The sequence below is a fragment of the Lissotriton vulgaris genome, chromosome 10 (genome assembly GCF_964263255.1).
Source record: "Lissotriton vulgaris chromosome 10, aLisVul1.2, whole genome shotgun sequence".
NCBI classification, from domain to species: Eukaryota; Metazoa; Chordata; class Amphibia; order Caudata; family Salamandridae; genus Lissotriton; species Lissotriton vulgaris.
In genome coordinates this window covers 33,077,410-33,092,412 of record NC_141698.1, presented here as the reverse complement: position 1 = coordinate 33,092,412, position 15,003 = coordinate 33,077,410, and the positions used below count along the sequence as shown (strand labels likewise).

Below are 15,003 nucleotides of genomic sequence, written 5' to 3'. Positions count from 1 at the left end.
ATTTTACACCTCAGTCACACCTATTCAAATTCTAATCACTAGCTGATAGACAGTTTCAGAGCAAATGCATAGTAGCCTCCAGGAACTTTTGGTAGGAAAAGGGAAACTTTTGAGAAAGTTAAGATTTGTTATAAAAATCCAACTTCACCATTGAACTGGATTCTTAATTGGGTGGTATACTTCACTATTGAATCAGATTTTTAATAAGTATTACAAATAGTTGTGTAATTATTTTTCTAGATAGTTCCATTCCTGAGCTATAGTATTAAAATAGTAATCTGTGCTCTGGTTTTCTGCATAGAAGACCTAGGCTGCCATAGTGAACCCTAGCTTTTGGGTGCTAATCACTGAAGGACAAGTTACCATACTTTTAAGTACCATGCACCCTGCTTTGTGGGCAACAAGGCCCACATAGGGGTGACATTTTAATGTTTAAAAAGCGGATTTTGAACTATTAAAAGTAATTATTTTGAAAGGTAAAATTGCAGTTTTTAGACTCCTACAGTCGGGCTAAAATGGTAGGCCTGAAGACGTGTTTTACACTGTCATTGTAGTGTCACTGTAGTGAATGGCACGATGGATGCTTCGGTCCACTAGTGACATTTAACTTTCATGCCCTGGGTATACTCTGTACCATATAATAGGGCCTTATATGTAAGTGAAACATGTCAATTAGGAGTGTGCCAATTCAACCATGTTATAAAGGGGAGCACAAGCACTATATCACTGATTAGCAAAGGAAGTCTACAGTGCACCTGGAACACATTTCAGAGTGGGTGGGTGGGCTGGCCATGAAGACAGCTAATGGAAACAATAAGAATGTTGAACCATACCTGTTTCCTGAATTAGTGAGTGAAGTGAATAAACCAAACCTTTAGCTTCTATAGCATGGAGAATGGGGCATCACCTCCGCAAGCTGTTTAGGCTTCAGTGATGCATACATGGAGAAAGGATATGGGGGTTACTATCAGAGGTGCCAACTTTGGAACTGGGGGACCAGGTTCGAGTCTCTGCATTGGCTCATCAACATCCTGCGATTCTGGGCACATCACGTAAACTCCCTGTGTCTAAAGAATAAAAATGGAATGTAACCTTTTGGGTAAACAACGTTTACCCCGGAACTTTTTCAACCCAGGGAATCACAACGCAGTTGTTACAATGACCGCGTTGTGATTCCGCATACCATTATTCCGCAAGTCGGAACAATGACTTGCGGAGGGGGGGAAGGTGTTGGATTTAAAATCCAACACCTTCCCTAGTGTCCGCACAGACTGGAGTTGGAATAGTAAATTATACTATTCCAACATCCAGCGCCTCTCCTCCGTAAGTCGTTGTTCTGACTTGCGGAGTAATGGTATGCGGAATCACAACGCAGTCATTGTGACAACCGCATTGTGATTCCCTGGGGGGAAAAAGGCTGCGGAATAACGTCATCGATTCAACCTTTTGTAATGTAACTCTTGCTCATGTAAAGCAATCCAATGCCTTTGGATCGTGTTTGCGTTTACAGTAGCATATTTAGCCTCATGTTCATCACTCAATATATTAGTGTACCCCAACATGTTCTCAGCCTCTACGTATATAATCTACTCCTGTCATTCCTAATGCCTCAAAGACAGTATGTCTGATTTCTGCGGCCATCAGTGGTAATTTAGTTTAAAACCTGTGAACAGTACAAAGGAAGCTACCACTTAATTTGACAGTTGTGAGGGTGAGCATTCTGTGAAAACATATCCAATTTGCTGCCTCTTCTTGAACCCTAACATGGGTTTCACTCAAGAAACAGGTATTAAATTGCCATCCAATGCAATATATTATTATAAAGCACTGCAGGCTCTCTAGTGATGGCACAGTATGAATTATACAACAGATAAATAGCACAAGAAATATATATTTGTTCCTTGAATCCAGATATGCTGCTGGATAATGAACATCACAATACAATGTGTCAGTTCTTCGAAAACGCCAGCGCTTCTCTGTAAGACAAATGTAAACATAGATCTATATGCTAAGCAATTTAAACATAATTTGTAACAAGCAGCTGTTAAGTGCTTAATAACATTCAACCTTTGACTGTTTTTCAAATGCAGAAAGAAAAAATAGACTACATCTTGTTATCCATTTTCCAGCTATACCTTTGCAGGTTACTTGGGGGGCGGGGTTGCTGCAGCACCTGCCGCCCCACCCCCACCCCCAGATCCAGCACCAATCAAAGTCCGCAGATGTTGGACTGGGCAGCACTTTCATCCTCTTCTTTGTCCGCGTGAAGCTTGACTTCGAGGTGGAAATTAGCCTAAACCCCACCCCTGCAGGGCTAATTCCCCTGCTGTGCTGGGGGGTGGGGCGCGCGCAGCACCGCTGTGCTCATGATGAGCTCGGCTCGTCATGCATTATGGTGGCGCTGTGCCCATGCCCGTTTCTTAGAACGCCCAGCACAGCAGGAGAATTGAATCATTTCATAGGCATTACACTGCCTTATGGGAACGTTCCCTGTGATACATGCACTTACAAAACAAGGAGTACTGATTAACAGTGTTTTTATCTGTTGAACCTGATTCAACCATGACGAGGTCTGGTTGAGGCACTGAGGATCATTGTTTTATTCATTATATAACTCAAGAAGGCTTATTATCCTCCGTTGGCGCACAGATTTAAGTTATTTTTTCATATAAAAGACATTTTTCTGGCAACAATTTGATATTCTACCGTGGATGTTCGACTTATAAATATTCAACATACCAGACGTTGCCTATAGGTCCCTTATAGAGAGTTTCTTGGGACACGTCTGAACCCTGCTCCACAATTCTCCCTGCACAGAAGGCAGCTAGTAAGGAAATTCTGGAGATTCTACATACTTTAAAGCCCTGATGAAGTTCTCGGTAAGAGAACGAAACGCGTTGGTTGGACTGTAAGGAACTTTTAACCTATGCATATGAAATAAAAGAATAAAAGAATTTAAGAATCATATCTGGTGACCTACTCGACTTCTTTTTCCCGACGCACGCCCAAAACAACGTAATCTTGAAGGATCTGGCGCACAGTGGCACCATATGAGGGTTGTTGCCAGGGCTGTTGGCGAGGGACTGTCTGATTTTGGAACTGGCATGAGGTGCAGAACATTATAGTCAACCGTCTTCTCTTCACTTTTGTTACATTTACCTTTGTGAATCAGGCTCTTGGAGTGCAGCTGACGGTGTCCTGGCTCTAGTTGTGCCAAGAGCTACCAGAGATGGTGAGCCTATCTGAAATTCAGATTTATATGTCTCTACCCCCTGGAAATGGGGGAATGGAGACTGGCAAGTCTACTCTTAGACAGCAGTGGCCCGTGCAGGAAAAAGTGGTGTGGGGGGGGGGGGGGGTTGTGTATTTTGACAGACAACAACAAGGGGAAATGTATTATTTATTTAAATTGTCCTCGTGGTCGTCTGTCAAACAACCCGGTTCCACCGCCCCACGGCTCTTACCTGAACCGGCCGCTCCTGCACTTAGATACAGCTCTACACTTAGAATTTGTAAAAAGCACAAAACTGTAGATTTAAATCTAAATGCAGGATGATATTTACATGTGATTAAATTCATAAATGTAAATTTTCCTTTGTAGATAGGCTCCTAAGTGCCTCAGGGGTTGGCCAAGGAGAGCACAGCCTATTTATGGCACCGCTCCATCCTACTCCATTCAGGATTAGGGGTGGGCGATACATTCCGCTTTGCCGGCAGAATTGGTGGAATTTGTGCCACTCCACTTTAAGCTTATAAAGTGGAGTTCAGGCCAAATTCGACCAACCACCGGGTGTGAAGGTTTTTATTGCACCTAGCTCACTAATACTAATTTGGCAAGTGTAAGCGAGATTTAGCATCCCCTTGTGCGGTTTTTAGTTGCTAGATGGGCACCCAGCAAGATTCTCCAATGGGGGTGAATGCAAGCGGTCACAACCAAAGCTGCTGCTCGAGTAAAAAATCTACTCGAGTGGCAGCAAAACCAAATTGAGAAGCTGGGCCATCTGGCGCACCACATTGTGCCATTCACACTGATTTTTCAGCACAGAATGATCTCCTGGTGCTAAATCACAGCACAACGTGCCTATCTCAGCCCATTCATGGTATTCAGCAGATTCTCATGGAGCGTCACTCGCTTCCCCTTCAGTCATGCGAGGCCTGGCGGTCCTGGGCAGTGAAAGCATTGAATAGACCTCACACACAAGGTGAAGGCTCCCTGAGTAGCAGCAGGGGCGGCTCTAGGCTCATGGCGGCCCTGGGCAGGGAGCGTAGGTAGGGGGCCCCGGAAGAGGGGGTTCGGGCGGGGTGAAGCGCGGAGGCCAGTGAAGAGGGGGGGGGTCAGGGTGTTTGGAAGTGGAACAGAGCCGGAGGCCGCCAAATCCCTTCCAGGGGCCGCCACACAAATATGTGTCCATCCTCAGAGGATTAATATATTAAGGATATATATTGGCGTGGTGGCCCCTGAGGTTTGGTGGCCCTGTGCAGGTGCACAGTTTGCACATGCCTAAGACCGCCCCTGGTAGCAGGGCCATTTTTTCGTTTTTCTTTTCAAGAAATAGGAAAGCAAAGCATTTTGCTGAACGAGTGCGACAAGAAGTGGTGCCCAGTCGGCATAGTTCAGTGCCTTCAGCTGAGCTGCCACAGTGGTGTTTCTGCTGCAAGCAGAGAGATCCCCAAAAGTCAGGTGGGGGATCTCTAAATATTGTGGGTAGTCCACCCTGCCAAGATCTAAATGATGCCCAAGGGATATCTGTGTAGTATATCTTATGTGGAACCACTAACAATATGTGCCACATAAATTATTGAAAACATTCTGTATAAAATTCAAGTTTTTCAATGGAAGGGCAAAGCAATACCTTAAAACATTCATGAAGTTTTTCATGGACTTTAGCAAAGGTTACTAAAAAACACTTCCCAAACGTGCACCCCCCTAACTCTGACGTGTATATAGATCTGTGACGGGATGAGTGTCTGAAAAGTTCCAGCGCTCCGTCCATCATCTCCTTGTGTCTGACGTGTATATAGTAGGCAGAATTATTTTTGTGATATATTAACTGTCTTCTTGATAGATGTTTCATAAAAAATACAAATCTAATATTTTGCTATTTATTCTTTTCAGCTAGAAAACCTAATGTACTACAACCAGAACAGCCACTCCAAGGTGGTCTTGCGGGATTTCTACCTGTCGCGCTTCGAGAGCGGGGAGATCACAGAACCATGCGGGACGCCCGAGTACCTGGGTACGTGGTCTTCACTTTCGGGGTATCATTTAGGGGTTAAGGAAGGACCAAGAACAACTCAATGATGTTAGTAAACCTTATACTATTCTATTCTTGCAATGGAATGTCGCCCCCTATTGGGGAACAAGATATGTTCAACAGGCCCACACGGTGTCGCACGCCCTGCCCTATTAAGGGCAGGATGTCTGCCCACTTCCTTCCTGTCCAGGGCTGCCATGTGAGCTATGGTAGTCCGGTCACGAAAAAATACTCCCATGTGCGGAACAAAAACTCATGTTGAGTGAAGGGCTTTATCATTTATTGTCCAATAGCAAATCCTGAATTGGGGTTTCGTCTTCTGAAATCAAAATAAAAGATCAAGTGGTCTGTACTGAGGGTAGACCTGGTGGAACTGTGTTTTTTCTCTTAATTGGTTTCCCTCAAGGAGGTTAAGGCTGCTTCAGGATAAAAATCCACCAACATGGTGGAACACTTGTAATATTGTGAGTGCACTGCAGCCGCGCCAGCGCGGGCGTTGCCGATGACCCCTTACCCTCTAGCGGTTTGGTGGATGACCTCCAAAGGGGGAAAGACCATCTTCTTGTCATTCTAGATGTTTTCTGAAGTGGTCCTAGCATAGCCTCGTCCTGTTCCCCAAGACCATCACTAGATGCGCCCCATTCGTTTATTGTCTGGGGCACAATGTTAATGCAGGGGATGGGCGTGCTCTAAGAATCCTGCGTGTTTTTCTTCTAATTTTAGTTTTTGGTATATTTGTGCTTTTCTTTTGAGTTGGGTGATTTGGGGAAATTCTTATGGGCTGATTTGGAGATTGGCAGAGGTGAGGATCCTCTGTTGCAATGGGGACAGAGTACCCTCTTCACCAGACATTAAGCATGTCAACGACACCGCCTACTGCATCTCTGTCACTGACATACTCCTCTGACGGTCCAACAAAGTAAAGGCCTGTCCGAGGCGAGCCTTCCAACCGAGATTGTTTTTTTTATTTTTTGTTATCCATCACAGCCAGGTAAATCCTGGCATTCATAGACAGTAGAATAAAATTGACAGCCCACACCATGGGTGAAATCACTCAAGGTGTGTGAGTCATTAGTTTGACATTGTGCAAAAACAAACTCCCACTTCGGGAATATTTTATTGAAAAATTAAAAATATTTGTTAGAATTTGCAGGTGGATATCATGTTTGATGGAGCCATTCCTCAAACGTTCACAACATTGACAGGAACCGCAGTGACTGTGCTCCTGAGAATATTAAGAGCTGTCCACTGGTCTGGCAGGCAACTTCAGACTCCACCCACGCCTATATCAGTCCCTTCACGCTTTTTTATAGTCTCCTGCACATTGCTTATTACATTGTGCCACCCTTCCTCTTCACAAAGAGGCTTTGGTCTAAGTCTCTTTTACAGAGAACCTCATGGTTCTCTTATTCCACTTGCTCAGCCTGGTGCAGTGCAATGTTTTGCCATTGTGCAACATTCCGTCCATCATCTTGTGTGTTTTTTAGTGCAAGACTTGTCCTTTGCTCTTCTGAATGTCAGAGATCTCTCCTACTTGAGAGGAATGGTGAAGAAGCTAACGGTGCCTCTTTCTGCCTTCATGCCTGTGCCCGTGTGTCTAGGGGTGGATGTATGTTTGTTTGTGTGGGTGTGTGACTGTCAGCCCTTCTCCATGGGAAACAGCCATCAAAACGCATACGTTACAATGCATGCGATTACAATGCAGTCGTTACAACGACCGCATTGTTACATCGCAGTACCATTACAACCCAAGTCGTTACAACGACTTGCAAAAGCGGGCGCTCTAAACTAAGGAATAGTATCATTTACTATTCAAACACCTTCGCTGCTGTTGCGCACACTGGAGTTGGAATAGTAATTTATACTATTCCTAAGCCCAGCGTGCACCCTAGAGCACATCATTGTAACAGCTTGCGTTGTATTGGTACAGCGATGTAACATTGCAGTCATTGTAACAACCGTGTTCTAATCGCATGCGTTGTAAACGCATGCGATGTAAATGCCTATATTACTTCTCCATACACACTGGGCTCACATGATGTTGAAAGATCACGATGACAAGTCCGCTCGACCAGAGAAATGGGGTTGCAGGATTTGGGGACAAGAGACTTCTTAATTTCTCCCAGTAGCCTGCCCCCTTGCCCCCTTGTTGGCTGATGACCACATATAAGGCTTTCCACTGAAGTCTGGAGATAGCCGAAATACCGAATCGGTAAAATTAGGTATTTTAAAATCGGTAAATGGAATTTACCATCATCCTGCACTAAGTTTGTTAAAGGTGGGGAGCATTCTTACCTTTACAGGTAGACTTTTGGCCAAGGAAAATTATTGGTAAACAATGGTACATTTGGCTGAGTCGTATTTATAAGAATAAATTAAGCTCCTCGTGAAGGACTCTGGGGGTTTTGAGCAGTTCCTCATCCCTGCCACCGGTGATGTCTTCAACTGAACTAAGATTACAATCTTCACTGGAAGCACGTCCATGGGGTCCAGTTCATCACCCTCTCCATCAACTTCCTAGTGGTTTCTAGGTTTCAAAGTCTTTCCCCTCCCAAGATTTTTATTTATTTATTTATTTAACTTAGCACACGTCGGCTAATTTGGCCTTTGGTGAATCGGTATTAAATTGAAAACACAAATCATCAAATACACAGATGCCAGAACAAAGGAAATAGCAGCTAGCAGAGCAAGGGATGGTAAAATATTTATCTTGATTTCCCTCAAACTATGTTCTTGAATTATAATTTGGGATTCTTCTCAAGAAGCAATTCTCTTGGGGCGCGCGTCGCTGCAGCTACTTTATTGAAAATTATTTTACTTGCTGACTCATAATATATGCTTAAGGGTGTTCTTTTATTACTAAGATCAGTTTCTTTTATTCAGTTTACTTCTGAGCGCATAATCAGTGTCTAAGTCTAGTAGAGTGGTCTGGTTCTCATCCTTGCTTATCCTTGAGTGACCCCCCCCCCCTCCCCGCAGACCGCTGGAACTAGGGAAGGACTAAACAGAGGGTCAGGATCCCATAACATTAACCCCTTCGCTGCGGGGGATATTCCCCGCTGTGCTGTGGGGGAGGGGGTCACACACAGCGCTCACATGCTCATGACGAGCTCAGCTCGTCACGGCCACACCCGTTCCCTTGGAACGCTCAGCACAGCAGGGGAATTATCCCCGCATGCGAGCATTCCACGGCTCATGACGAGCTGAGCTTGTCACGGCCACACCCATTTCCTTGGAACGCTCAGCACAGCAGGGGAATTATCCCCGCATGCGAGCATTCCACGGCTCATGACGAGCTGAGCTCGTCATGAGCACCGGAGCGCCGTAGCTCATGACGAGCTCAGCTCGTCATAAGCTTTCAAGGGGTTAAGAGCATCATTCAGAGGAAGGTGTAGAGAGGAGGGCACAAATCAAAGAGATGTTCCACCTGCTTTTCTTTGCATCCAGGGATGATGTCTGAGGATGGTGGATGGGTAAATGACCCCTCCACTCACTCCGCCATAGAGCCCGTATTGCGCCGGTGTTGACATTTCTACAAGCGGTGCAACGGAGGCTGCATTTGGAGTGACTGGTCTTCCAGTATGTCAGGGAGCATCAACGCCAAGGAAGGACACCCATGCGATGCATGCCGGCCTTTCTCTGAATGGGCTTTTAAGCTCCTTAAACGCGGGTACAGGCATGGGCCTCCAGTGCCCACTTGTCCGTTCAACCAGGCCACAGAGATATTTGGGAATCAATAACTCTGAACCCACTCCCTCTGCCCTCCTGTCATTGCAATGGAAGCGACTCAGAGTCGAAGCAACCACGCCTTGGAGCCATCACATGGCAAAACTTCTTGCACCTGAGTGGCGGAGGTCTTACATCAGCCACACTGTCTAGCATGAACGACTTCCATTCAGGCTCCTACACGTCATCGGCTCTTGAGGGTCCTCCCTCCCTCATGTTGCTTCAGTTCCCCATTAACTCAGTTAACACCACCTCATGATCTTTCAAGTCTGTTTATTACTAAATATACAGTGTATAACTTTTCATCCACAGCTTCTGGTAACTTCATAAGGCTTGCACCTATCATCAGGGTTTTTCCCTATTAGCCATATACGAGTCAGAATGTACTCTAATGGGCTTATGATTGTGGATTGTCCAAAACGTGCCCCGCTTTTCACCGGGGAGGTCGCAGCCTCAAAACCTTCCAATGGCGTACGTCTTGAGCTGATCTTCTCTCTTAGATTTTTCAGAGTTACTGCGGAGTTTTATGATTACCCATGCTCATACAAAATTTTTAGGCTAAGAGAACCACGTACCTCTACTTTTAAAATAACCAATTAGATATATTGAAACTACTTCAATGCAATCAGTGCTTAAAACATCAATATTACCAGGACTACAGTCCTAAACAAGACTATACCAGGGCATGTACCACCAAGTTGTATGTCACCGCTCTGGAACTAAACTGTTCCCTTGTTCCTGACCTCTTCTCGAAAAGTTCTTAAAAGAGGCAGCAGGGAATAAAATGTACTGGAACCCAGGACCTATGAAAGAATGAACAGATGTCGAAGATGATAGATATAGTAGTGGGGACAGAAGGGAAAGAATAAGGCCGATTCCCGGGCATGCAAAGTGTGAGGCTTCCTCCTACAAACAAGCACGCCCCCATCTATCACCTCTACTCTTGCCCTCAAAGTCACACCTTTCAGGACTTGATCTTAGTGTAAGTACTACACCCCTGTTCCCTTTGGAGCTCGAAGCGCACAAGGAAAAGTCACTTCAGGCCCATGGCATCCCAGGGTGTTCCTGTCCCTTCTCCAGTTCCTACTGGAGTCATGTAGTGCTTTGTACAGATCAACAAGCCTATTTTTGGGAGGAAAGGCTCATTGCTCTGAAGGCACGTGAGTTGCTTTTGGTAATCTGATCCTTTCTGTCCAGTCGGAGATGCTCATCTCTGGTCCCCTGCACAGTGGTCCTGTCTTAACCGCATCGCTGCGACGGTTATTTTTCCGCTGTGCCGCTTTTTTCAAAAAGCCGCGTTAGATGACGAGCTCAGCTCGTCATCCGCACACGACCACTGTGGCTGATGACGAGCTGAGCTCGTCATCAGCAGCGAAGGGGTTCAAGTGATTGGAGTTGATCATAAACAAAGTAAGCGCCAGCAACATGGCCTCCGAGTGAAGCTGGTCTTCATGTCCATAGAAACTAAATCCACCACTCCTGTTTTGAAGGCAGAAGCAGCCTTACCCAGAGCACTGGCTGAGCCCTTCGTGTGACTACTACTGTTGAAGAAGGCAGTGGGTGTGCATTCTCTGATGTGGCAAAGACTGACACTGCTTCTCTTAGGGGCAGTTTATGATGCTCTCTGCTTCAGCTTCTAGTGTGTATAAATTGTACCAGGTTTCTGCAGGTAAGACGGTGACTCTCTCAGGCCCTCTTGCTGATAGAGATGAGGCATAGATCTCTTCAGCACCCCAGTGCCCTGCAGCTGTGGCTCACTCTGGGCCTGAATTAGGAATGCACGTGGCAGAGGATAGGTGTCTCTGAATCTCTGCCACTCAGACCAGAGTCTGGATCTAGGATTCAGAGGGCGACTGTCCTTTCTGGTCCAGTGATGCTGCTTTCGCCTGTACTCTCTGGAAAACATTGGATAAGGTTAAACTGTAGGCTCTGGCAGGGGAGCCCTGCAGTCTTTTGTGAAGGTTATAGAGAGTTTGTGCTCACACAGCAGATGCTTAGGTACCTCACCCATTCTCTGCCCAGGGCAGATTGCTACCGGACACTAGATTGACCTCAGGGAAGGGCTGGAGCTTTGAGCCTCTGCCAATGCTGTACCACACAGTGAAGTCATGCTTGGCCCACAGAGGCTGGGCAAGGAGATGGAAAGGGGACATTGAAGTGGTCACATGAATATGATGTTTCAAAGGGGACACAGTTTTCCCTGTTTTCAAAATCCAAGGAACTCAATGAAACATTTTTCTCACTAAACTCTTGAACCTGAACTGACACTCGCCCACTTTCTTGGGATAAAGTGAGGAGGGTAAATATGGCACTTCTATCCCAGAGTCCCAGAGTGGAGAGCACAGAAGGGGTGGAGGTGTCTGGGAACCCCTTGGTCCATAATGAGCCTCTCATTGGTTGCTGCCACCCACCGGCCAAGGCGAACAACAAAGGCCTCATTCTTAAACCCGGATGACATGTGTGAGAGGAGCAACATATGTATGGGAGACAGGATCGCAGCAGAGTCACAGGACCACATGAAAGGATTACAACGGTAGATATTAGTGGTGAGATTATTATTATATCCACTCCATGTGGGTGAGTTTGTGCGCTGTGTGTGTCTCTGTGTTGAAACCTTTGCAGTTGTGTGTTCTGTCCGTGGCTGTGTCTCTGTGCATAGGAGGGTTTGCTGGGGTGCATGTGAGCTGACAAGGCCACACGCAAGACCTAGTGGGCAGTTATTAAATGCATCATAAAGGTGCTTGCAATTCCCTCAGTCTTGAGTTCTATTCTGTACTTTCTGTATCTGTTTATCTCTGTATCTTTTTCATCTTCCTGTGTCTTGAATATGCATATACACATGTTTGAGTGTGAGTGGCTGACTGAATTATTGCATTACTGTTGGTCTGATTTCAGATAAATTACATCAGACTTTATGTCCACCAGTATGGTGGAAACTTCACCATATCACAACATGGTTACCAACTTACGAGGTATGAACTCCGTAGTGACAATTACACCATGGTGACAATTACACCATGTCCATGTAGCCTGGCCTTCTGGCCTCATCCTGTCAGTAACCCGTGCAGCCCTCAGCACTATTCTAATGCCTGCGAAGACTTACAGCGAGGTGTCCATTCTTCCGCTGGTAGGATCTGACCTGTCATCAGTTCTTATGGAATAGACAGACGTGGCATTGAAGGATAGAAGGCACGGCCATGGGTGCATAGTTGGCCCTTGTATTCGCTATTCTACCAACTGCATGCAGGTCTGGCTCCTTTTGTCAAATCCATACAGCAGTACTTTTGTCGTACGTCTTATTAGGATGCAGTTTAGGACTGCTGAACAAGTTTCTATAGCTGGTAGGTTTCTCTTTTTATATTTCAATGGTTTATGCTTCGTTTTGGTGCTGAACTCATTTTAACCTAATTACTTCCCCTCTCTTTCCCCAACAACCTTTGTTTCTCCCTCCATTCTTCTGTTTTGGTTACTCCCTCCATGTTTGTTCACTCACACCCCCGTCATGATTTTATGACCTACTACCTATCTTTCTGTTCTTCTCTCTACTCTTCTCTCTCTTTTTTTTAATTACCCCCTCTCAATTGATCCTCTCCTTTTTCCTTACTGTGCCATTGTCTCTATCTTCTTTTCTACCTTTCTATGTCTCTATCTCTCTTATGTTTTTTCGCTCCATCATTTATGTTTACTTTCCTCTTCTGTTGGCCGAATAGCTCCAGAGGTGGTGGCACGTCACAGATACGGTCGTCCTGTTGACTGCTGGGCAGTTGGAGTGATAATGTTCATCCTGTGAGTATTAAAAATGGGAGCAACCTAAAGAACATCTGTGTGTGTGTGTTTATGTGTGTGTGTGTGTGTGTGTATGTGTATGTGTATGTGTGAGTGTGCGTGTGTGTGTGCATGTGTGTTTGTGTGTGTGTGAGTATGTTTGAGTGTTTATTGATTTGGTATGCTGTACTTTAATTTTGTTTTTATGATTTTTATTGCAGTGCTCTCTTGTGTGAGGTTGGGCTCTGTAGGGACAGGAAAATATATGGCAGTGGCGAAGTGTGTGTTCTATAAGTACAGCCCAGGGTCCAATTGAGGGTTTCTCAGTGTGAAAAACACTTCCTGCATCTGAGGATATTGGAAAAGGTTGAGGTATGATAATCGATTGCTCTGCATCAAAAGCACTCCTATTGCAAACCTGTTTACTTCTGCCGGTCTCCAGCTGGAATGCAGCGCAAAAATGCTGAGCCTAGATCATTAGACAGGCCATCACAGAACAGACCCGCAAAGATATATAATGAAATGTGTTAGACATTGTTCCTCATTTATTTGGTCTAGATTCTGTCTCAATGCAGGCCATGCAACCAAATTACATCTCAGCCACATACATGAAAGAAAAACAAGATTTTCCTGAAAGTTAGGTAGCAGTAAAAATGTTGTTGCTCATTCAAATTTCATTTTTATTTTTACAATCTATAATTCTTTAAACTTGTGATGCAGCGTCTGAGCTGTGAATATTATACAAATTTACTTCACTTTTGGTGAATTTGGTTCCAGCACATAAACATATGCTACAATCAAATAACTAGTTTTTTTTCTAGCTGGTATTTGTAAGGCTAATCTAAAAGTGTCTCTCCATACTGCATTCCACCTAAAAATGCTACCATTTTAAAAATCAAGTAACTAGGCTACATTTAGATGTAAATATCATCTTGATGAATAATTTGAGCTGCCTACAAATTTGCCTACCCAAACGTTTTTGAAAACTATGTTGCTTAAAGTAGTTCTTTAACCCTTTGGCCGACGGCAGCACTACCTCCCCAGTGCTGCCGTCGGCCAATGGCCGACGCGGCCCCGCCAGCGCATGGAAACGCCCGCACCGCGGCGGAATTACCACCGCGGTTAACGGGTTAAAAATGGTAACATCAGTTCATAAAGCTGGCCAGACACCCACCCCTATATGTGCCTTTATTTCTTTTTTGACTCATAAAATGTATTTGTTTTTTTTTTAAACATCAATGAACAACCAACAGAACAACACAACATAACAGTAAAATGTGTCTATCACTAAAATAAATGAATTTAAAATCTATATAAATGGATTGTACTGAAAAGTACAAAATACAGCTGAGAGAGATTAAACTGGGTTGTCCATTTCCAAATGTTTTCTCCATATGTTCTTAAGAGTAGCCTATTATGTATTGGACACATTCATTGATGGACAGGCACTGAAGGATTTGAGCTAATGAAGTTTGAAAGCAATGAAAAGACTTAAGAAACCCCAGCCAATTTCAGCATGGCAGAGAAAAAAAGCTGAAACTTGAAAAAACTGAGACAACGGAAGGCCCACGTCTGGAAGATGCTCTTTCTGGACATCTTCATAGGGTGTGAATGGTGGTAACCAGTCCTCTTCGCTTGTGTTAGGGAATTTCCTTCATCAAAGAACACCACATGCTCCTAAACTAAGACCACAAGAAGGCCAAATTACAACAATCCTTGGCAAATTGGTGAAGTTGTAACTTTTTTATTTTTCAATGCAATAATAGACCACAAAAAAAGGAAAACACACTGGCAACTAAACAGCCACATGCGTACAATAAAAAATGTAAATTGGAAAAATAAGCCACTGAATATACTTTCCTAGTTTTCTATGAGGCAGATGTGCTTAGGTATAGAAACAATGTTTTTGTTTTAATACACATCACAGGAAAATATGATTCTTATTGGCACAAAAATGTGCAACTGGTCTTGAATTCATCGAACCTGAAGACACGTCTTAAATAAAGAAGGACTACTAAAACGAAAAAAAGATACAGTTTGGAAAGAAAAAAGAATTGGTAAAATACATTATTTGCCCACCTGCCCTGCCTTTGAAGTGCACTTCTGTTTAGGTTGAAGTGACCATGTGCTCAGCCAAAGTGCTGCTGGTCACAGCGTACGGGAGCCAATAGGTGACGAGAGCTGACCCATTGCCCCATGCCCATGTTTCATGTGATAGCCAGAAGCAAAAGGTGACCAGACAATTGGTTGAAAAGGG

At 44.5% G+C, this 15,003-nt stretch overlaps 1 protein-coding gene across 2 annotated transcripts in view; it reads left to right on the top strand.

The window, feature by feature from the left end:
* Positions 1-15,003, top strand: part of LOC147684428 (caM kinase-like vesicle-associated protein) — a 443,989-nt gene that overhangs the window by 409,943 nt on the left and 19,043 nt on the right. For both annotated transcript variants that reach the window (XM_086940359.1, XM_086940360.1), the window contains 2 exons: positions 5,117-5,237; positions 12,692-12,767. In XM_086940359.1, coding sequence (XP_086796485.1) covers positions 5,117-5,237; positions 12,692-12,767 — 197 coding nt within the window. The remainder of the gene's footprint in view (positions 1-5,116; positions 5,238-12,691; positions 12,768-15,003) is intronic.